General features: G+C 42.6%; 1 protein-coding gene across 2 annotated transcripts in view; it reads right to left on the reverse strand.

Moving 5' to 3' along the window:
* Positions 1 to 25539, reverse strand: part of LOC142465411 (uncharacterized) — a 129469-nt gene that overhangs the window by 9672 nt on the left and 94258 nt on the right. Inside the window, exons 5-7 of one of the 2 annotated variants that reach the window (XM_075569371.1) lie at positions 23854 to 23924; positions 9354 to 9399; positions 5058 to 5126 (exon numbers count right to left, since the gene is read on the reverse strand). In XM_075569371.1, the coding sequence (XP_075425486.1) occupies positions 5058 to 5126; positions 9354 to 9399; positions 23854 to 23924 (186 nt within the window). The remainder of the gene's footprint in view (positions 1 to 5057; positions 5127 to 9353; positions 9400 to 23853; positions 23925 to 25539) is intronic. The other variant, XM_075569372.1, reaches the window with a different exon arrangement.

Genomic DNA, 25539 nt, shown 5'->3' on the forward strand with positions numbered 1-25539 from the left:
AGGTACATGACATTGCTGGAGGAACAGGTGAACCTTCCTCTGATATTGTATTCCCGATTCCTGTGTGGTATTTGTATTGTGTCCGCTGTGTAGAGCATTGCGCAGGTTTTGCATCTTGGGTCCTGGCATGGTTTCGCAATGCTCTACACAGCGGACACAATACAAATACCACACAGGAATCGGGAATACAAAATCAGAGGAAGGTTCACCTGTTCCTCCAGCAATGTCGTGTACCTCATCATGTGCATGAAATGCCCAGGGGGCTGCTACTACATAGGTGAGACGGGGCAGAGGCTAAACAAGAGAATGAACCTGCGTCGCCACAGCATCACACGCGGAACAAGAGACAGTCCTGTTGGCGAACATTTCTCTGACTCTGGCCATAAGATGAACGATCTGAGGGTTGCCATACTCAAAGGTAATCTTAAAACACCGAAAGAGAGACGGTTGCATGAATACAAATTTATGCAACTGTTCGGGACACTTAGCAGTGGCCTAAACAGAGATCGAAATTTTATGAGTCATTACTGACACTAGTGTACTCTCTTCCCATGAGCGCTAAAGGCCATGTCTGTACATACTGTGCTATATGTATGCACACACAGCTGTCTCTTACACATACTAATACTCCTTGTTTTTCCATCCCTATACACCAATAGGGACCACATAGTATCCACACACACTTTTAGTTGTGCTACAATCTCACATTTCCACACCTACCCACACCATTTATATACACTCCCACTCCACACACACCTTTTGTAAAGCACTGTACAGGCATATCCCGGTTTAAGGACATTCACTTTAAGTACACTCGCGAGTAAGTACATAGCGCCCAATAGGCAAACAGCAGCTCACGCATGCGCCTGTCGGCACGTCCTGAACAGCAATACCAGCTCCCTACCAGTACCGAAGCTGTGCGCAAGCGTGGAGACTATAGAGCCTGTTACAAATACGTTATTTACATCAGTTATGCACATATATGACGATTGCCGTACAGTACATGCATCGATAAGTGGGAAAAAGGTTGTGCTTCACTTTAAGTACATTTTCGCTTTACATACATGCTCCGGTCCCATTGCGTATGTTAATGCGGGGTATGCCTGTATATACTGTGGGCTCTCCATTCATTTATATTCACACAGACACACACACACACACTCTTACATCACTTGCTTTCAGGAACCTTTTGACACCTCTAGCCATAAAACACATCCACACCAGGGGAAGGACAAGCACAGATAACATTCCAAGAGACACTGTTTTTAAGTATACCTTTTGTTTGCTTCATTCATTGTAACATCGCCAGAAGAAGAGATCAGTGTATCTCGAAAGCTCGCACAAATAAAAGCATTTTGTTAGCCACAGAACGGTATCATCTATTTATTTTTTGATTATTGAAGCTCGGCTAACACGGTACTGATACCTCTACATGAATATATATATATATATATATATATATATATATATATATATATATATATATATATATATAAAATAAAAAATGAATAGACGATACCGTTCTGTGGCTAACGAAATGCTATTATTTGTGCGAGCTTTCGAGATACACTGATCTCTTCTTCCGACGATGTTACAATGAATGGAATGTGATCTATCCCTCCCCCTATGCAGTACCAGTATGCATTTTATGACTTGATGTGTTAAATGGTCCCTGAATGTTAGTGATGTAAGAGTATATGTGTGTGTATGTAAATACAAATGGTGAAGAGCCCACAGTGTACACAGCGCTTCACAAAAGGTGTGTGTGGAATGGGAGTGTATATCAATGGTGTGGGTAGGTGTGGAACTGTAAGAGGCTGTTGCATAACTAAAAGTGTGTGTAGATACTATGTGGTCCCTATTGGTATATAGGGATGGAATTACATAGAGTATTTGTATGCGTAACTACACACACTTTTAGTTATGCTAGGTGCTTGTGTATTTGTTCGATTATTGTGTATTTTTGGCATTCATTATTTTTATTAGGTTGACCATTGAGTGATCTAGTGGCTTATCATGCCCATATTATATGGGTATGATATACCGCTGTGCCAATCAATGGGTACAGGGTGGGTATAGTAAGTCCGGGGTGGGTGGTTAGGCCTCCGGGGTGGGTAGCAGGGGACAGGGATTAACCCCTTAATTACTATAGGGGTTATTAATTGCTATGGTGATTAAGGGGTTAGGGGCCATTAGAGTGTATATTTTCTTGTATTCTTGCTGGCATTGGAGGACACGGCCCTGCAGTATGCTGATGAGGACACCCTTCATGATGGCAGGGGTAAGTTGAACGTTTTATTTACTTAATTTATGCTGGCTGCCTTATGTTTGATTTTATAATGGGCAAATGCACTATTATCCATATGTGGGTAACAGTAATTTTGCCCATTACTGTACTGTATTTGTTTGGGGGGGTTGTTGGCGGTAGAGGAGGTGGGTAGTAGGGTTGTTGTGTTTGAAAATATTTATTGTGGGTAGCGAGGATGGGTGAAGGTGGCATTTGGCCCTTGGTGGGTGGTTAGTGGGATGGGTTAACTCCTTCATTACTAATTAAGGGGTTAACTCCACCCGCCAGGCCTAAACACCCACCAAGGGCCAAATGCCACCTTCACCCACCCCCGCTACCCACAACTGGTAGTTAACCCCTAGATTGCCATTGCAGTTAGCCGCTACGGTAATGAAGTTGCCTGTAAATGAATTTTTATTGCATGGGATTCATGCCGGGGGTCTCCAGGGCTGATATTAATGAGTATCATCTCCGGAGATCACCGGCATGAATCTGATGCAGAAAAAAATGCATTTTTTTCTCTAAGTCCTCTCTTGCCGCCTTATCGGCAGGTTCTTACCACATTCACACCAACTTTTCCTGGCGTGAGGATTTTGAGAGGATTTTTTTTTTTTTATATGCTGATAAAGGCTTTTATCGGCCTATTAATGAGGCTTACTGACTAGCAGTAGACCTTTTTGGCCAAAAGGCCTCGATAAGTGGCTTATAGCATAAGCCCCTTAGTCTGTATTTCCATTGTTTAGCAACATTTGCCTTTCATATTGCTGACTACATCATTCAGACTATATATGAATTTGGCATAATAATAATAATAATAATAATGACAACATATAAAATACAAATATATAAATAAAATTGTTATTGGCTTTTAAAACATATGAAAATGTAATGTCTAATTTATCAAACCTTTGCAATGCAGAGATCAAAAATGGTTAAAAACCTCTTATTTGGTCTCAGCAGCCTGTATGTAGAGAAATGTTTTTGTTCTGTGTTTTCTAATGTCTTATGAATTTTGTCACACAGGATCACACAGGTAGAAATGACGGTGACATATTTCTTGAAATAATCCACTGCCTTCTCTGGAGTATTAAAAAAAAGTCACCCGACTTGTGGCTATATTGTATCTATTTGTGTCTGTGAGGTCTGTCGTTCTGTCTACCGTCTATCCATCCATCTGTCCGGCCTATCAATGGGAATGAGTGGGATGGAACAAGACACTTGTGGTATATACTTCCCCCCACCTCTAGTAATCTCGTGTATTTCTTATATTAGCTGTCATATTAAAGCAGCTCTGTGGTAACCTCTGGTAATGTGAGGGTGTAATGTCGTTACCCTGCGCTTTTTCTCCATTACAGTACATACGAAAATAACATATACCTGCGCATGAAGCACAAAATATAAGCGCATAGTCTGTATTTCAACACAAATCGCGCCGACACAAATCCCTGCGCCAGGTAGCATCTACGTGGTAGTCTTTGTTGCGCCAGTTTGTGGTATGTTTGCGTCGGTCTGCGACGATTTGAGGGATTTATGAAGTAAATGGGAGGAGCTAGGGTGGAGTTACATTAGCATATAGGCGAAGGTACGTATTACGTATTAAAAAACATGCAGCATGCATTCATTTTATTGGCGGTTTTCTGCATTGGTTTTCCCAATCACTTAAAGATGGCGTCTTTTTTTTAGCGCGTGCGCCAAATTGTACAACGATAGAAATATACTGAATAAACGTCACGTTTCCAACAGGGGGAAAAAAATGCTATTTGTTTACACAAATACGCTGGTGCAGACTCTGCATAGATCCCTTAGTCCCAGGCTTGCAACGGAATGGCATTATTATAATGTATTGTATGTCTTTATTTATACAGCGCCATTAATGTACATAGCGCTTAACGGATATCATTTACCTTTGCAACATGACAACACCAGACTGCAATATTAAATGAGCACTCCAAGCAGGCACGGTTTTTTATTTCTTTTTTTAAAACACAGGATTGGCTCACAAACTCCAAACAGAAGAAGCACGGTACTCCGTTCACCTTTGCAAAAATATGTATTTAGCAAATACCACAGTTCTAGAGATCTCAAGGTCCACAACGGAACTGAAATGTCTATCTCTGTACTGTAGTATTTTCTAAATAGATGTTCTATTGTTGCAAAGACCACTGGGGAGCCGGTCTTCTGCTGTGCCTCGCCCAGCTGGGGAGGTTTGAGCACTCGTGGCGGTATTCATTTGGATGTGTGAGTGCACCTTCCTGGTTCTAATTTAACATAGGATTGGAGCAGGGGGTCTCCGGGGGCTCAGCCCCATTCATTTCACCTCCCGGGGACCCCTTGCTTCCCGAGATTCAGATCTCCAAAAAGGGGGTGCCGGTATATCGCTGCTTTTTTAAAGCGCCTGTGTCACGTGGGCCAACAGCTAGCCCGGCGCTGGATGACATCACGGCTTCCTATTGGCCCGCAGGGTGCGGCAGCTTTGCAAAACGGCCATTACGCGATCCCTGCTAGCTGAATGGAGCAGCTACCAGCAACCCCCAAGGGAGGTAAGTATCTCCGGAAGCAGGTGGGTCCCTGGAGCTAAAATTAATGGGGTTCAGCTCCGGCGACCCCCTGCATCAATGCCATGTTAAACAATTTAAAAAAAATGTGTTAAATCGCCCCTTTTATCATCTTTTTAATCCTACCTGCACTTCCAGTTAGTCCTAGATTAAGGGCAGCTGTACTGTAAACACTTAATGTGGGACGTTTAAAATATTATTTATTAGCATCTAACCTGTTGTATCGAGCTCCAACCAGAAAAGAATGGACTGTTTCTCCTAGAGATGTAGACACCATTTGCAGCCTGGGGAAAAGAAGGGGGGGGGGGGGGGGGAAGCACATAAAAGCAGGCCTCTATTTGCCTAGCAATGACAGCTGCATATTAATCCAAAGAAATTCGGAACAATCAAAAAGCCATTTTTCAGCAAAATACGCCCCTAGAGTCTTCATCAGAAAAGCTAGGGAATCAACTTGAAACAGGATTGATTTCATCTTAAAGGGGTGGTTCCTTTGAAAGGCTACCAACTGCAGTTGTCTTATTTGGTTTTCAAAATTATAACAAAATTGTGCCATATTGTGTAAAAAAAAAAAAAAAAGAAGAAGAAAAAAAAAAAGAGGAAATATAACAGCTTTTAAACCAATTTAGTAATTAAGGGATCAATCGGAAACAAATTAAATTCTTATGCATAAGGTAAGGAACGCCGTTGAATACTGAGCAGTTCCCAGCGTTAACGTTTTTCTTTTCTTTTTCTCACGTTTTCCTCATTGCTGGAATGATAATGTGCAGCTGCCTGACAACGGCATATTAACAATGTACAGGTTCCAAAAAAAATACTAGTGTAAAAAACATTATATTCAGACTCGTAACAAAGTGGTGTCTTGCCTTTATTGCACCTGTTTTTTTTTTTTACCCAGCTAATGTCAGGTTGTATGTTATTTCAGGGACTGCTACACTAGTCTATACCAAGGGTGGCCAAAGCCAGTCCTCAAGGGCCACTCACACGTCAGGTTTTCAGCATATCCCGGCTTCAGCATAGGTGGCTCAAACAGTCTTTGATTGAGCCACCTGTGCTGAAGCAGGGATATCCTGAAAACCTGACCTGCGGGCGGCCCTTGACGACTGGCGTTGCCCACCCCTGAGCTGAATGCAGCCTCGCAAACACAAAAACGGGCAAACGGGTCATGCCCGACTGTCTTAACATGTTGGCTGCCAGAGCGGCTTGCAGCGCACTCGCTCAGTGGCAGGGTGAACCCCTTTGGATCGCTCAGATTCTGATCTGTCTTGGCAGTTTGTTACAAGGTAATTTAGGTATAATCTGTTCGTTTTTTTTTGTTTCTTCACTGCTACGTCGGCGATAAACGTGATGTGTATTCGAAAGTAGGAAAAATAAGTAAATCAACGAAATATCTTTCACGTGTCATGTATGCACGGTCTCCAGAGCTGGTTATACACAAATGGATACATCGACAAAGGGACAAAAAGGAGAGTGCTGTATACAAGAATGTAAGTCAGGTGTGGGGGAGCTGTGGAGCTCTTAGGTTTGAAGCAGGGGGTGTTCGGAGCTGAACCCCATTAATTTTAGCTCCGGAAACCCCCTGCTTCCCGAGATACAGACCTCCGAAGGGGGTGCCGGCATCTCTGTCCCGCGTGACGTGGGCCAATAGGAAGCCGCACCGAATGGCGTCACGGCGTCCTATTGGCCAGCCAAGTGCATGAGCTTTGAAAATCCGCCATTATATGAACCCAGTTAACTGAGCGGAGCAGCTACCTGCACCCCATGTGGAGCTAAGTATCTCAAGAAGCAGGGGTTCCCCAGGGCTGAAATTAACTGGGTTCAGCTCCGGATACCCTCTGCTTCAATCCAATGTAAAAAAAATGGGGGGGGAAATGACCTCTTGGCTTGCTGCTTTAAAGAATAACTGTTTCTAGAATTCTTACTTTAATCATACGGATCGTCAGGTGGTAATGCATTTTTATAGCTTTGCTCAGTATACATGTATGGTTCAACACATTTTAGGCAGAGGCTGAAATAATACATCCTTTCCACCTGACTCATGCAAGCAGTATTAAAGCAACAATCGTGCTCCCCCCCCCCTTTTATTTTATTTACAGGATGCGAACCAAGGGGCCAATGGACTGAGCCACATCATATCCATCTTTGGGGACCCCCTCCGGAAGACCCCCTCCTCCCACCTGGCTGCCAAGTTACTTACTGGTAATGGTAAGCCACAATAGAGGTTCTGGGTTCCTGTTAGCCCATGTGATGCATTAGATTTAACCCGCCATTTTGTTTCCCCTGAAAAGGTAGTCTCTTGGGAACAGGGAGGTGTGTTCCCAGAGCTGAAAATATTGTGGTTTTTGCAGGGAGGGAGGTAAATCGAGCAGCCGTCATTGCTTCTTTAATAACTCCAAAACATATTGGTGTGTGTTGATAAGTTATCCTCTTTCAACTATAATTTTTAAGGGACTGAAAACGTATTATCGATGTTACACATTGTTAGTCAAACAATTCTTGCAGCGGTTGTTCACGAAAAAGTTATGCTGACCGTGGTGAGTTAAAGAGAAGAGTTAGCATTTGTTGGTGTCTGGGTTTGGTTCCCTCTCTATTCTTCGGTCTACCCAGTCTTTAGGTCAACTCTAGGCAGAACCTACCAACACCGAATTTGCCTCTTTAGCCATGAAGACCTACTGTACCTACTTATGAGTGTTTCAAAATACATAAAGCCATGTATACTAAGTGCATACTGTCCGTGCTCATGTATAGATGTGAAAATTGGACCCTAAATGCGAAGATAATTCAAAAGCTTCAGACAATTCAAAGAAGTATGGGGAGATGTCATGCTGAGTATTACCTGAAGAGACTAGGGAAAAATAATAAATAGGTTCAAAACCAAACCAAAAGTCTGTGACATCATCACAAGTGTGAAGAAAGAAAAAAAAATGGCAGTGGGCCGGACCTATCGCAAGAAGAAATTACCATTGCTGAACAAAGATGGTACTCGACTGGATTCCAAGGGACATTAAAAGATCAAGACGACTCCCAAAAGTCAGATGGGAGGATGAAATCCGAAAAAGTGTTGGAGCAACGTGGAGAAGAGAGGCTACATCCGCAGTACCTGAACGATCCTTGGGAAGGTCTTCATCCAGCAGTGGATCAACAAGGGCTTAAGTTGAGGATATACTAAGCAATCTTCTGCCTTTGCTGGGAGACCTCCTTACTGTTGACTTGTATGAGCGGTAAGATGTCTTCCAGCGCTGGCAGGTGTCTTATAGCAGAAGACTGCTTAGTAAATATGGGTAATAGTCCTTTTACGTTCCACTTCTATGCTAATCTTAAAGCAGCAGTCCAAGCTGACGATTTTTTTATTTATTATTAAATTATTTTTTTCCCCCTTTAATATGTGCATCAATACAATCCACACAATGATAAGTAATTAAGTTGCTGATCAATCCGTTCTCCTGTGATCGATCGGTGAGGATTCGGCTCGGGGGTTCACTAACTAGCTGTTAGTGCAGCAGAAGAGGACCAAAGATGCAAAGTTCTGTGGTGAAGATCATGTGACCAGGCGGTCACTAGATACAATTGGTGCACTGCTAGAGAGAGGGCAGGACTCAAAAAGGGGTGTGCCAGAGCCTGTTTCAGAAGAGGAAGGGGATGTGACTTTGTAAATGTTTGCTATAGAAACAAAAAAAGCGTGTTACATTATAATAATTAAAAATGTCATTCACAGTGGTTTAAAAAAAGTATTTTCTTATAGTACAGAACTGATTAAAAAAAACAAAAATAAAACCACATGTAGGATATTGCTTGGTCTGCAGCTTTAAAAGTTTAATATTCATTTTTAGAATATTAACAGACAAGTGAGTCCACTAACCTTCTGCCCTAGTAAAAATAAGTTAGCTAATATTTGTCAGTTGTGCACTGTCGGGATCAAATGTCTGTGGAATAATGTGTGATACTCCTTACTGGTCATGATGCTTAAACATGATGGTTTTCAGATACATTATATTTGCTTATTGCTATACCATGTCATCAAACACTAAGCATTGTAGTGGTGAAAACATCCAAATTACACTTACTGTTGCTTTTGAACTACGCCACTTTTTTTTATTAAAAACTACAAACATGTAAAATCAAAGTGACACAGAAACCTATATTTCACCAGCTTTCTTCTAAACTTTCGTAATTGCGCTAATTTAAGTTATTTAGTGGCGCTATCATAAAAAGTCCACACCAGAGCCTGTTCAAATAAACAGTTCTATATACGCACACCCGGCATCAGCATAAACTGGTAAAAGGCTGGAATGCCAAGTATGGTCATTTAAAATGTACACGGAATGTATTGGTTCAAGTGCCAAGAAAAACATTCTAATCAGTCGGTTTCCTCTCATTAAAAGTTAATTAGTTTGACATAAGCTTCCTGCATAGGAAAGTAAAAGGTACTTAGAAATCATTAAGAGAGACGAATCACAAGAACATAGAGAACAAAAGATACACAAATAGACGACTGCTTTTTGCATAAGGTTTACCCTCTTCTTTGCCTGGAAGCTCCTCCTGTGTACGATTCAGAAGATGCTGGAAAGCACAGGATTGCACAGGATTACATAGACAGAAAACACAAGCACAACAATTATAGGTGATGATTACTAAACGTGCAAGTCTAAATGGTGACTGATAACATTGTATCAGATGCTGCTCAAACACCTGCGGTCTCCCAAACCGCAGCTAAACAAAACTAAGCAACAAAGTGTTAACAGCGCAAACTGAAAGGGAATAGGATACAATGCAGTGAATAAAGTGCTATAACCCAGTGAATATATGGATAAAACACTGGTATCGCATGTAAACTGCAGCTCTGTGGAACAGGAACCTCAGACATGGATGCTCCTTGGAAACCTCATATACAGTAGAGAAGAAAGCACAGATGCCTGTGATATGGTGCATGAATATTTTACTCTCAGCGGACAAACAACACAGAGGGGAAAAGGACAGCTCACCATTTCCCCACTGGTAAAAAAGCAGAGTGTGACTTCGGGCGCACTCCAACCCTACTCCGGACTCGGCCGCTCCTCGTTGAGCGCGCGCTCACGTGCACGGCTTCCCTAGTCTGCGTCTCTCACTCGCAGCGTTCTCGGGTCGCCTAGCATCAACTGGTTGAGTTCCTGGTAGAGTGGTAGGATACTACGGTGGCCTCAGAAGTCCAAAAAGCCGAATGCATTTTGCCCGCCCGTTTTGCCCGTGGGTTCTGGGAACCCCAGAAGACACACGGGCGAAACGCGTTTGTGCTTTTTGGACTTCTGAGGCCATCGTAGTATCCTACCACTCTACCAAGAACTCGACCAGTTGATGTAAGTGAGAGATGCAGACTAGGGAAGCCGTGCACGTGAGCGTGCACACAATGAGGAGCGGCCGAGTCCGGAGTAGGGTTGGAGTGCGCCCGAAGTCACTCTCTGCTTTTTTACCAGTGGGGAAATGGTGAGCTGCCCTTTTCCCCTCGTGGTGTTTGTCCGCTGGGAGTAAAAAGTTCATGCACCATATCACAGGCATCTGTGCTTTCTTCTCTACTGTATATGAGGTTTCCAAGGAGCATCCACGTCTGACGATCCTGTTCCACGGAGCTGCAGTTTACATGCGATACTAGTGTTTTATCCATATATTCACTGGGTTATAGCACTTTATTCACTGCATTGTATCCTATTCACTTTCAGTTTGATCTGTTAACACTTTGTTGCTTCGTTTTGCACAGGATTACAATGGGTTACCTCTTTTGATAGTGTTTCTCTACCCAAAACAAGTAACAGACTGATGCAGAGAGAATACATTAATCATTCTGCAGATATTGTCAGACATTAAAAAAAGTTATGGTGGGTAAAAAAAAAAAAAGCGTCAAAAACCCTTCACCGTACAGTAAATAAAAATACCATGTGTGAGCACAATCGCACGTCTCAGACAGGTCTGCAGCCCTGCTTTCCCCCATTATCGTTTAGCATACAATGCTCCCACAGCAGCCAGGGGTTCTGGGTAATGACATGCAAATAAACACAGCCTGGTACCTGCAATGTTAGGCCTCTGACATGGAGGCAATTAACACACACACGCTACCGTAAATGTTTCAAAACTGCAAAGTCTTTTTCAGGGAGTGCTGGTCTTCTTTCTACATTCGGCTGTTTTAATTAAAAATGGTGTAAAATGCAAATGTTACAATAACAATATCTCTGAATTTTATTAGGAAATGTTGGGAACATGCTAATGCATGGGGTTCTCAACACCAGGCATCAAGACCTCCTCCCCAACAGGTCAGGTGTTCAGGATATCCCTGCTTCAGCACAGGTGGCTCAATCGAAGACTGAGCCACTGATTGAACCACCAGTGCTAAAGCAGGGAGATCCTGAAAACCTGACCTGTTGAGGTCTTGAGGCCTGGAGTTGAGAACCCTTTTGCCAACATATTCCACCTACAAAGTATATTTACCAGTAGCTGAAGACTGATAAGTGTAGGAATTACTCAATTAGGGTCATTTTTACGCGGCTTCAATATACAGTATATAGCAAAGGCCACTTTTTTCAGAATATACAATATAAGAAAGGACATAGCTGCTCCATAAATTCATGGAATGTAAATGCAATGCTAATTCCAACCTTTTTTTTGTGCTCACACCCCCCCACCCTCCATTTAGTTAAATGAACCCCAACATATCCCCACATCTCCCTGCTATTGTACCTTGCACAGAGTTTCTGTGTAGAGAGCAATCAATGTCTTGCATGTGCACCAAGAGAGGGGGGCAGACAAAATGAATGCTGTTGAAACACTTGACCTTTTTGTGCCAGATTTCACAACTTGATGTCACATTACAACTTAACTGAAATTACAAATGGGACCGTTAATCCTTTGAGGTGGAGGAAGGCAGCTTTGGTATCTGCTGCCTTGTTGCACATCTGTCCCTCTTTATTGGATTTCCTTTTGTTAATGCCTGGCGAAGTTTGACTTCAAGCCCTAATAGCCGTGTTTATCCAAGCAAAATGTCAGTTTGTTTTTTTGTTCAATTATCTAAATGATTCCTGACCTTTATCCCACTTATGTGTCCTCCTTGTTAATGGTGCATTATAACACACACCCCACCCCACCCCCTCTCTCTCTTAAAGTAAAACAAACAGGAACATTGACTTTATATCACTGTATAAGAGACATAGGAAATGTAACAAGACAGGAAGACAAAGTATCCAGGAAATTGAACACAAAATAAAATGACACACAATATTAGGAAGTGGTATCGAGTAACAAGCAAATGGGCTTCTTTGAGATAAATAATTCAAAGGGGAGTCCTGTTAGAAACAAAGAAATTGGGCAACTCTGGGAGGCATATACTTAGTAACTGCAGCAAGTACAGTACAAAGGAAATCCATGCTATTAACCTTTTCACTGCTGAAGAGGCCTGCACTCTCAAGTCACTATGTTCACTTCCTGTTTGAAGGACTTAAACGTACCCAAACCCATTTTGTTACAATATTGCCTATTAGCAAACCATTGTGTGGTCGGTACACGGAGTCATGTAGTTTTGATTGTATGCACCCAAGATATCTGCTTGTATTTTTGGGGATAGAAAAAGATGGCTGCTAGAAAATGATTGCTTTGCTGTCTTGTTTTAATGGGATATATTCACTAAGGCAACAAAAAGTGCACTTCATTTATTAAAGGAGCAGAATATGCAGGTTTTTTTTTTTGTAATAGGTTTGAAGCAGGGGTCTCTGGAGCTGAACCGCATTAATGCCAGCTCTGTGAAAGCCCCTCCTCCCCGAGATACTTCTGCAGTGGGTGCTGGTAGCACCTCTGGAGGTCTAAAGGTCCTAGTCATGCGGGCCAATTGGAAGCCGCAAGGGATGACATCACAGCTTCCTATTGGCCCGCGGGACATATAATCTGCAATCATGTTCCCCCACACAGCCCAGCTGGAGCTGCTACCGGCACCCCTAAGGAGGGAAGTATCTCGGGAAGTTGGGGGTCCCCGGAGCTGTTCTGATACGAAGACCCCCTGCTTCACTCCTATTTTTATTTTTTTTCCAACAGAAAGCGGATTGCTGCTTTAAACTTGAGTGGCCCTTCCCCTCCTAAATCACTCCCATATATTTGCATGTTCTGGAAGGAAATGCAATACACTGCGGACTGCCATCGGCCCGGGCCTCCTCCTCTTTCAGCGTCGTGACGTCACGTGGAGACACATTTCCATGACGACGCAACGCCCTGTTCACAGTGTCACAGTGTCGGAAGAGGGCGACGCTGCAGGGAAAGGTAACAGACCTTTTACAGCGGTTCCACTCTCTCCCCCGCCAATCCGTGTAATTACAGGGAAGAGCGCGGGGCCTCTGTAACAGCAGCACTGGACGTCCAATAGAGCTATCTGCCCCGGCAATGCACTGGCAAGCAGAGCCCTCCATAACTGTCTCTAGGACCAATCCTAACCACAAAATCATAATACAAGGTTAGCATTTCTCTTCAGTAACAATGTATATCCATTATCTTTAGTATCACTCCCCCCCCCCCCCCCAAAAAAAAAATATTGGCCTCCAAATATAAAAGCGTTCCCATGTCTGCTTCTTCAAGGACACCTCCATGCTAATGAGGCTGTTAATATCTGCTTGATTTCAATTATTTACATCTTCCAGTGTTGTACATGGTCATCATTTTTAATTTTACATGAACTTTGTCCTTTCAATGCAACATGGAAAAAAAAGGGGGATTTGATGAGTAATGAATTACATTTACAAATTTACACTCCCTTTGCTATTCCATGCAAGGGGTATAGAGTTCACTTTCTTTAAAAAATAAATGACCTATGGCTCTCTATAGTCTGTTTGTTATAATTAGCATACTCTCTTTTAAAGAGGACAGTGTGTTTTCTGTTCATTAACAGTAATACTACCTTGGCATACAATCAGTCCCCATGATCTAAAAGGCACTGTGGACGCCAAATTATCCTCTCTACTAGGACAAAATCAATTAACAGCACTAGGGATGTCATTATTGTCACATTAAGTCACCTGATATCCTCAAGGGAAAAGAAAGTGATTTCTGGCATTTGTAATGCTAGGATTCTAGGAGGAAACACTGGAAGTTAAAGAGAATCATGGATGCTGCTTTTAATAATTACACATTTACAAGCAGGGAAGTGGATACTAAAAACAAAAAATCGCGTATTTTATGATTATTACGGAAGCACAGTATTACTTTTATAGGTGCGGGTGTGTTACCGGATTCTGTTTGTTGTGGAATTGTCTGATAGACATGAACTGTATATTTAAAATATCCAGATTGTAATATCAGGGGGGCTATGAAACCAAAAAAGGTAAAAAGCTGGGGCAAATAAAACACCAAATAAATACATTAAAAAAATAAAACATCCACAGCTTTCAATTAATTTTCTTCCACCACTCTTTGCTCCTTTTTGCAGTGTAAAATGTTGGTGCGTAGGAGATAATTTCTTTAACTGCAGTAGTGCTGATTAAGGCACTATGGCACTGAAACTCCCATTAACTTCACTGTTCAATGACTCCAAAATGTGATTATTTTCTATATCACTAGTTTTTAAATGCTACAGCCAAAGGTAGGGTTGCCAGGTGTCCAGTATTGAACCGGACTGTCCTGTATTTGGACACTCTGTCCAGTAAAAAATGAGAGGTAATACCTGGACATGTATGTGTATACCGCTATTACCTCTCAGGACATAGTGACCTGACCGGCTTTGTGGGGCGCAGGATTTCCCCGAGCAGGGAGAGAGTAGGGCTGTTGGTAGGGGGCTGGGAAGCTTCCTCCAGTCTGATTGGCTGCATTACCCAGCAGCAGCCAATCAGGAGGAGGTGTCAGGAGCCTGAGGGTGGTGCCAAGGAGAGGAGGAAACAGCCTGGAATGGAGAGCAGAGAGAGGTGTGTGTCTTTCGAGCGTGTGTGTCTCGAACACATGGCACCTTTCACCATTGTGTCCAGTATTTTTGGAGAAGCCACCTGGCAACCCTAGTCAAAGGGGTAGCTGAGTTGAAGAGTCAACAGCCGATACCTTTGCAATCCCAAACTTTATCACTTGAAGGAGGCCCATAATGTTAATTATTGACCGCCTGGCTTAGGGGGTGATTTCCATTAAATGTTGTTCTTGTTGTATCCCCTCTTATAACATTCTCCTCTCATGAATCAGCCAGTGGGAGGATCAAAATAAAACAGTTTACTCAACATGTGGAGTGGTTGTTATCAACAGTTGTTTTTCATTCACATAAAACCAACATACTCGTTGTCACAGGAGAGATACAAGTCTGCATGGATGTTGCATGCCAATCTGCCAAGAAAATGCTTCCAGGGACATTGTTTGGGCATGTGCTTTGTCCTCTTAGTGGATATGGATATGCGGCCAGAGCAGAAAAGTTGCACGGCTTTTTAAAATGGCTCTTTGTGAAGCAGAACAGCCTCCTCGATGTGTATGATTATTTTTACTGTAAATTCCTACTGCCTTATACAGCTCAACCCCGTTATAACGCGATCCGTTACAACGCAAATCCGCTTATAAGGCGATGCAAGCGTGGCTCCCAATTTTTGTATTTATGAATACTTTGCAACACGATTATTGGTATCTTAAATACTTTATTGTACAATGCATACAATTGTACATTATTTCTAACGCGCTCCGCTTATAATGCAATGTGATTCTTTGGACCCCAAGCACAGCGTTATAAGGGGGTTGAGCTGTACCTCTTTCCCAGCCCTTATAATGGCATCAATAATCACAGGATTATCCCTATTGGGATGTAGGGACTTACAAAGTAAGGATATACAGGCATACCCCACATTAACGTACACAATGGGACCGGAGCATGTATGTAAAGTGAAAATGTACTTAAAGTGAAGCACTCCCTTTTTTCCACTTATCGATGCATGTACTGTACTGCAATTGTCATATACGTGCATAACTGATGTAAATAACGCATGTGTAACAGGATCTATAGTCTCCCCGCTTGTGCACAGCTTCGGTACAGGTAGGGAGCCGGTATTGCTGTTCAGGACGTGATGACAGGCGCATGCGTGAGCTGCTGTTTGCCTATAGAGCAAAATGTACTTACTCGCGAGTGTACTTAAAGTGAGTGTCCTTAAAGCGGGGTATGCCTGTACTGTACATCAGTAAGCACATACAATTGCTGCATTGGTATAGAGCAGGAGTGGCCAACTCCAGTCCTCAAAGGCCTCCAACAGGTCAGGCTTTAAGAATATCCCTGCTTCAGCACAGCTGGCTCAGTCTTCGACTGAGCCACTGATTGAGCCAGCTGTGCTGAAGCAAGGACTGATTAATCCACCTGTGCTGAAGCTGGGATATCCTTAAAACCCGACCTGTTGGTGGCCCTTGAGGACTGCTATAAAGCTCTTAGAAGCACATTCTTTTAAAAAAAAAAAAAATGTACAAAAAACCTCAATGACTTTTCCAATTTCTCCCTGCCTTTTACTTTTCGTCTCGACGTTATTACTTTTTAATCTCCGGGCCTCGTGTCCACGATGTTGCCTGGCGCGGACATCTGCTTCCGCTTTCGTTTTCTCAGCATCCGTGACAACAACCCCTTTGCTGCCAGAGGGGGATGGCACCGTATTGCAGCAAAAGGGATACAATGCAGCGGTTATGGAGAAAGGGACGTTGTACTGGTGGTCCACATGTTTGTCTCGAGCTACAGAAGAAGCGTAGCAGTCTCTCCTTTCTGAGAACGTACAGTGCTCTGCTGCAACAGCCCACGAGTGCAGCTCAATTTAAACCATCAAGTCCCTGTAGGGTGGATGGATTAAGGGTTTCCCTCCTTCAGCATCAAAAATGCGCGGATTTCTGGAAAACAAATGTATTTGTACGGACGCTGCAAAAAAATACATCTGCAAGAGATATAGTACGTCTAAATATTACGTGGGTTTGATACATATCTAATCGGGCATCGATGTTTCTTCCAAGGATTCCGTTTGCAAAACAACATGAGATTCTGTGTTTTTAAACTTATTCTTTTGGCCTACGTCAGGGGGTATTTAATTAAGTCTATCCTGTCTAACATGATCTGATGTCATTGAACAAGGATATGTTCTTTGTTAGCAGCGCTCTTAGTTGCAGTCTCCTCTGTGTATTTGAAACCATGGTTACAGAACAGTAAGCTAAAGCCAATGAGATAATGAGATATTCTCATTGTAATTGCGCTTCATTAGTGCACGGTCTCCCTGGGGTGGTATCTGACAGTCTTACAACCGCTAACAGAATTTTCAAAAACAAACAAATATTAGTGTGGTGCCACTTGCCAGAGCAGCCGTGTAAACAGTTGTGATGCGTGGCCCCCTTTTTGCATTCTGCATAGGTATACTGCGCTGAATCATTATTTTAATGAGTCTCAATACATCTACATCCTGAAAACTTCAAGGAACTTCAATTGTAAAACAAATGAACCAGCCTGTGAGTTGCTGTCGTGCATTACAATGATGGATTTATACATACAGGGAGGTTGGACGACAGAAGCAGAAATGAGACGTCTTTATTTAGTAAAACAAATACACAGATCTTAACACTTTAGGCAGGTTTTGGTTTACGTGTGACAAAGCTACAAAGGCATAATGAGCCTGAAAACGTGATCGTTACTCAAGCCGGGTAGTAAAGCTAGTTATCCGGAAAATGCAAAACGGGTTTCTTTTTCTTTACGGGGGGTAAGAAATATAAACACCTCTGGTATGTATATATGTATATTTTTATTTATAGAGCACCAACAGCTGTAATTAGCAGTTTACAAGAGAGACAATGCAAGGAATTATAATACAATAAGTGCAACAAATAAGATCAGACAATAGGAAAGGAAATACCTGCCCGTAGAGCTTACAATCTAAGTGGTAACATGGGAAATTTACAGAGACAGCAGGTAAGGGAATAAGTGCAATAGATGGCAGTCATTGGGGAGAGTGACTGTGGGTGTGGGGCAGTGGCCTTGAATCTAGGCTATTGGAGTGCTTCATTTAGAGATGAGCTCCAGGGTTCGTCTTAAAGGTGGGGAGACAAGGTGCTTGGCGTATACTGGCTTATGCTCTGGTAGCGCTTTTTACGTACTTTGTTTTATTATTATTTTACTTCTCTGGCTCCTCGGGGGGAATTACATGGGCTCAAGTATCTTTTAACTAATGATACAATTCCAGGTTTAGAGTTTTTGCACCTGTGTAATATACCCCAAGCTCAGTGTTTTTATATATTTTATGTTTGCATACTTTTGCATATTCTATAATATGCCTATAATGTACTTAGAGAAAATTAACTTTCTGCTGCTCTTGGCTGTCACAATAAAGGAGAACTTCATTATGAACTTGTGAGTAGAGCTCTACTTTGTATCTCTGTCTTTGAGGACACCTGCACCTTGAAGAAATTGTTAGAGATAGGATGAGAGCCATGAGAGTGCGGTGTCAGTGATATCAAGGCTGGTGAGGGTGAGAGATAAGAGTGAGGTGATCGACGGTGTCAAAGGCTGAAGAGAGGGCGAGGAGGATGAGGATGGAGGAGAGTTTGGAGTGGCAAGCTTGGGAGATATTTGTGGATGGTGAGGAAGGCAGTTTCAGTAGAGCGTGAGGGACGGAAGCCAGACTGGACAATGGGAAGGAGGGAATGGGTGTGGATGAAGGTGGAGAGTTGGTTGTGAACGATGCGCTCAAGTGGTTTGGAGACGTATGGAAGGCGTGAGATAGGCAAAAGTTGGAGGAGAGGGTAGGGACAAGAATATTTTTTTCAGGAGAGGGATGACTACCGCAGTTTTGAATGTGTCTAAGTATTGTCTGCTGGAAAGGGAGAAGTTGAAGGAGGAGAGATATGGTGGGAGGAGAGGAGGGAGTGTGGAATGGGGTCAGAAGGGGATGTGGTGGGAAGAGAATGTTTGATGATTGAGAGGAGATCATTGTCAGAGGTTGGACAGAAGGCGTCGAAGGAGTCGGTAGGGGTGGTAGATGGAGGGGGGCAGCAGTGGAGAAGGAAGCACAGATGTTGTTAATTTTCTGTGAGAAATAGGAGGCAAGGGCCGTGGCTCAGAGGGGGAGGGTCGCTTAGGCGAAAGAAATGTGGAGGGTTGTAGCCAATTGTTTAGGGTGGAGAGCAGCAGGCGTGGATGAGGTGATAGTGAGGTGATAAGGGTGTTATAGTATATTTGTTTTTGCGATTTGAGAGTGGAGGTGTATTGGTGCAGGAGGGATTGGAAGGCGGCAAGTGAGGATTGGACAACTGAAAGATTTCCATGATCTCTCAGCTGTGCGAAGGGAGAGACAGAGTGTTTTGAGTTGCTAGGTGAGGCTTGAGGTGGCTTTGTTATGGGACGCACAGGGTGGAGTAGTGTGATTGAAGCAAGGGAGGAGGATTATGGAGAGTTGAGGGTGGATAGGGTGGAGTTCAGTGGGAGAGAGGAAAATTATGTGAGTGGGGAGAGGAGTGATGAGGTGGAGGAGGTAAGGGAGGATGGATCAGTGGATTTGAGGTTTCTGTGAAGGATGGGATTGGGTGAGGATGGAGGAGGAGGAGGGAGGATGATGCAAAGGATGGGGGAGAGGAAGAGGTGATCACGGGTGGGAAAAGGAGTGTGGTGGGGGACTCGGCGTGGCATCTTGTCGTGAGGATAAGGTTGAGGGTGCCTCCGTGTATGTGGGTGGGGGGAGATTCAGTGAGAGAGAGTCCAAAGGAGGAAATGAGGAGGGTGAAGATCGAGGCAGAGGTGGGGTTGTCGAGGTGAAGGTTAAAGTCGACAAGGGGGGATGGGAGAGGGTAAGAGTGAAGAGAGGAAGCAGCCAAAATCATTGAAAAATAGTGTGGGTGAGCCAGGGAGACGATACATTATGATGATTGTGATGGGTAGGGGAAAAGAGAAAGAGCAGGCATGGAATTCCATACAAACGGGTGAATCATCTGATTAACCCTCCAGGCGCTCAGAATATAACATAGTCCAGCTGGTGAAAGATGAAATAAATCTTATAGACCCAGGCTATGCACAACCTTAGTGTAGTGAGGTATAATATATAATCATTCCCCCAACCGGCTCACCATGAGCACTATGAGGTTGGGACACGGGAAACTCACGTGTATATCCTTGTGGTAGTTTGTTGAGCCTGTGCGGGTCTTTCCAGTGTGATGTGCCTGGTTCTCCTGGCTGAAATCAGGGTGTCTCCGCTCGTGATCTTCTCTCTTCACCGCCAACCCAATACCCGCAGATGCGGAGGGCGGTCACCTGACCGGCGGCCTGAACAGTGCTTCCTGATGACGTCACGGCAGACCCGGTGAGTGAAACAGCAAACCAGCAGGGACTCAGCGTGCAGACGCTTAATGCAGCAATGTGGGAAAACTTCTCAAGAAAGACAAAGGCCTTCCAGGCCGAAACGCGTCAAGAGGACTCGCTTGCACCTTGTGCAAATAAAGCTCATTTTTATCCCACATCAGCCTTCATCTATTTTTTATGCTGTGCGACGCATCTTTCTCTCCTTGAGAAGTTTTCCCACAGGCATGGAATTCAAAGGAGCAAAAAGGGAAGGGAAGGAAAGGGGTTAGCGCAGAATGAGGAGACAAGGTGGCCAACTTCTCCACAAGCGCCGCTGTGATGTGGGGTATGGTTGAAGTATGATTGCGTAGATGTGAGGGCAGCAGGGGTGGTCGTGTTTTTGGTGGGGATCCATGTTTGGTTGATTGTGACAAATGCAAGATTGTTTTGTAGAAAGTGAGTGAGAGTGAATCTTATTGCAGATGGATCTGGCATTCCAGAGGGAGAACAGGAGGTTGATGGAGGTTGGGGTGGGAGTGTGGGGTGATGGGGGCACCCTCTTTATCCACCTTTAAGACCCATATTAAAACCAACCTCCTTTACGAAGCATATGAGTAGCTCGTGGCTGATACTTTACACCTCATACATCGACCTTGGCCCCTTGCAGACCTACTTACCAGAACACCCTCCTACTGTCTCTCTGCGTTCTTCCTACTTACCAATTAGATTGTAAGCTCTTCGGGGCAGGGACTCGTTTTCCTAAATGTTACTTTTATGTCTGAAGCGCTTCTTCCCCTTATGTGTTATTTGTATTATTTGTTATTTATATGATTATGTCACGTGTATTACTACTGTGAAGAGCTATGTACATTAATGGCATACATGGGGCAGAGGGCGGAGGAGTTGACAAGGAGGGGATATATGAGGTTACTGGGGTTGAAGTAACATGCAAATGAGCACACACCTTTTGCTTTAAATCCATTTTCACATGGGCCCCTATAAACTTATGCCTGCCGTATTACACAGCTTATCAGCACAGCCTGGGTTAAAGAAGTGTGTAGCCAGCAAACTTAGTCACAGACAGCTATTTCCACCTTTTGGGCCTCATCAGAATGGTAATTTCCCAGAATCCCTGGCTGCAGTGGAAGCATTGAATGCTACGAGATAATGGGGAAAGGCAGGGTTGCCGACCTGTTTGAGGCATGTGAATGTGCTCAGAACGTGCTATTTTTATTTGCTGTATGCTATACGGTGGAGTTTTTTTTGTTACTTTTTTATCCACCATATCCCAGTTAGTAAACAATCCAAAAGTGTCTCTTTGCACTATAGCTTCCCTCAAAACTGTGGTCCGACAAAAACTAAAAGACAAACATATACAATAAAGTGAAGACAAACCGGCAGCACAGAAATTAATCTGCACCTTTCAAACATAACAAATTTCTTAATGTCCTCAACATATGCACTTACTGTACTGTGTATGTATGTATAACTTCTGAATGCAATACGCACAAATACAGATGTTCGAACATGCCCAAATTCAGGTTCACCTATAATTTGCCAAATTGTCCAAAAAGTTTTGAAAATTTAAAAAAAGTGCACTACAACTTTTTAACCGAAACGGTTTGGGCCGAAATTGACCAAGCAAATTCTACCATTTCAATTGAACTTTTACATTTTCCAGCGAAACTGTAGAATTACACCAGAGAAAAATCTACCCGAAGTGTGTGTGGGGTTTGTTCTTCCTCCTATCCTGCTAAAAACCCATATTTCAGTCTGTGGTCGCCTTTTACAAGTCAAACTGTTTGAGAACTTCAATTTTTCTCAAAGCGTTGCATTTTTTAAAACATTTTTTTAATTAAATTTAGCAAACTGACTTCCTTGATTTAACTCCATATGTGAAATATTTAGCTTTAACTCCATAATGCATGTATAGATTATTTAATCCCTATGTCAATAAAGATGTCGGAACTTTTAGGTTATCTTAAACCAACGGTTTACTGTATTAGAAGCCATATGCAAAGCTTGTAGCCAGAATGCAATAAAGTGTATGGCTAATTAATCATTTGGACTAAAACATGAAGGCACTAATCAAATCAGCTCAGTTATATCAACCCTTTGCTTTGAGGCAGCATTTAATGTGCTATTTGTTGCTGACAAATCGACAGTATTTGATTCTAAGACCAGATTTTAACGTATTTATTTTTCTATCTGATATACTGTATATATATATATATATATATATATATATATATATATACACACACACACTTTAAATAGCTAGAATGACTCTCACGTGATCGAATAAAATTGATAAATACTTTTTTGAGATTTATTGTAGTAGGCTGACCCAATGACCACAGAATCGTATACACCGTTCAATGCAAGCACGGGAACGCTGGCGGTGCCTATTACATTAAAGGAACTGCAGACAAACACGCAGGAATTCTAAGTAGTGGAGATAGATAACAGCGATGAAGCTGGGCTGAGACAGACCGGCGAGGTGACTTTACATGTTTATGTCTTCATGTTGGGTCACACAGGTTACTGATTACCTCATCTTGCAACGCTCCATACAACCACTGCCCATATTTTGCTGCCAGCGCATGCCCCTTTGAACACTGGTCAAAATGTGTACACTAAACACAAGGCATTTTTTTCATATTGCTTGTGACCAATACGAGAGCAGTGCGAGTTCTTGTGTGCATGTCATTACCCAGAATCCTTTGCCGCAGTGGAAGCCCGGCATGCTGAGCAGCCATGGTGTGTGGACCTGCCTCCGACGTGACCGTGCTCACACGTGCTCTTTATCATTGCCATATTGCTCAAAAGTAACGTAGTATATTTAATACTGCACAATAATATTGTTATACAAGAATGTGTCCTGTGCGTAGAATCATTTGAGTTATTTAACCCCTGCGTGGTCAGAGGGATCGGCAACGGACTGCTCTGCAATGCGATGCTGGTCCCTCTGGAAATAAAAGGGTTAACATTTGTCACATGAGGAACATAGACACATTCAGCACTATATACCGGGGGGCAAACAATTATCCTGTTCCTATATGATGCAAACAGAACAAGGGATTAAAACATAAAATCTGTGTTACCATCTCAGCTACATTATTGTAACATACAGTAAGTGGGAGCATTAATGTTTGTATTTCCCGCATTATTACCCAATAAATATTTTTTTTTATATCACAGCCATTAATTGCTGAGCAAGATTCCAGTGTAGGGCTCATATACATAACATGTTAGATAGATCGGCACAGAAATAAGTGCAGGCGCACTATTAATCACGCCATTTAATATGATAGATATAAGGTTACAGGTAGCAAAACTTTCACATGCCAGGGTAAAGCAATTAGCAGTTGATGCACATTTTATATCTTCGAGCACCGGGTGATACAACAATAAAGTATTATTTAGTTAGGATAACAAGTCAGCTGTGCAATTTGCATTGTATAATGTAGTGATGGAATTTGCATGCTGACACTGAATCAATGTCTTTTCTTTTTTACAGAGAGCTTCTGATGTTGAAAACTGAACTCAGTGTACACGAGGCGTGTGTCATCCTGCTACAAATGGTAAATATTTTTAGATAACAATGTAAAGAAGATGCTCAGGTTAGTGTGAATTATGATAAAAGCAGACATGAAAGAGGAACGTTTTGCAAATGTCTTTCTAATGACATTCAGAGAGAATATTTAGCCGCGATATGAATTTTCAGTAAAAGCCTTGTCTTTGAAATACGTATAGATACTTACGTTTCTGTAGTCCCTGTTCTATCTGGATGTTTCTACTTAAAGATGCAGATTGATGTGCAGACCGTAAAAGACTGAAAATAAAAACAATATGAAGTCTTAACATAATCTGATCTGTGCGGATAAAAGGTCCTCAAGATCAATGGCATAGTAATGTTGAAAATGTGTGTGGGTGCGTAATAAAAAAAAATAAAAAAAAAAATATATATATTTATATATATATATATATATATATATATATATATATATATATATATATATATACATACATCAATTTTACTGATAGTAAAGCAATTTGTATGTGAATTTCATTCTGCATATATAACTGTGTTTTTGTTTTATAGCTATTCTATAGCTCCATGGTTTCAACCCTCTCTAATAGCGCGGCTGAGATCAGATGCATTGTAAGGAACCCCAACCCTCTCTAAAAGCGTATCCGAGATCATATGCATTATAAGGAACCCCAACCCTCTCTAATAGCGCGTCTGAGATCAGATGCTTTGTAAATTCTTCTGTATTTGGTAATATTTTCACTGTCTAGGACGTTTGGCCGCGACTCAAAAGCCGCTGGGGTTCTGCGGTCGGAACACTTCGCCATTGGACATTTCACCGTAATGGCCGCTCCCGACAAACCAGGTCTGCCATGTCCGACTTCCCGCTCCAACAACTGCATGTTTAAATGTCCCGCATGGGGCCCGTACACTGCCTACTCAGGCCGCTCCGAAGCAACATCTTTAAATGTCCCGCGGGACATTTAAAGATGGCGCATCATACTGGCCTACCTAAGCAGTGTAGCGGTCCCGCGTGGGACATTTAAACATGGAGTTGTCGGAGAGCCAGTCCTGGCTTGGTTTGTGAGATCAGGCGCGCGGCAGACAGCGGGCGGTCTGGTGCGGGAGCGAACATCGCGGTGTATTATCGAGTGGCGAGTTGCCCTGCGGCAAAGTGTCCCAACGGTAGAACACCGGCGGCTTTTTGGTCACGGTCAAACGTCCCCCACCACAAATTTCCCGTAGAACCCAAGTTTTCCCAGGGACCCCCGTAGAGAAACAGTGCTAGAGTTTATTAACAATGGACCAATACATGACAGTAGAGAAGCACTAAACTATATAACTATACTTCAGCATAAAACCGTGTGTATGGTATGGAACACTTTGCATGACACCACGCTGGAATAATACAAACGTGAAACACAGCACATTTCTCATTCCACTGATTGTTGGACAAGAACTGCTTTTATTTCTAAGGAAGTTTGTCGGTAAAGTTAGGAGGTCTGCATGTTCATCACAAATTCCATTCCTTGGACACACATTCATCTTTGTTATATGAGTGAGAATGTAAAGGGGCTTAATTACTACTCCAGATGTGTCCATGTACTCTAATTCCATAAGTAGTCAATATAGTTCACCATAAAAATGCTACTTGTGTTTCGAAAGATTCCAAAATGCCACAGATAATTATAACTGTGAGAATAAATCTTCTTTATATTTATTTTTTAAGGAAAACCCTCTAATGGTTCTGGTAGGAGATGCGTAAAGAGGTTTTAAAGCAGGAGACGTTTTTTAGGTGAAAATCATATACTGTAGGTTTTTATTGGACGCAGCTTTGACAACATAAATACCGCTTGGTTCAGCAAACAACGATAAAAATAAAGAGGGCTAGCTCCTCTTGGAGCGCTAACTACAACAG

This window comes from Ascaphus truei, chromosome 14 (assembly GCF_040206685.1).
Source record: "Ascaphus truei isolate aAscTru1 chromosome 14, aAscTru1.hap1, whole genome shotgun sequence".
NCBI classification, from domain to species: domain Eukaryota; kingdom Metazoa; phylum Chordata; class Amphibia; order Anura; family Ascaphidae; genus Ascaphus; species Ascaphus truei.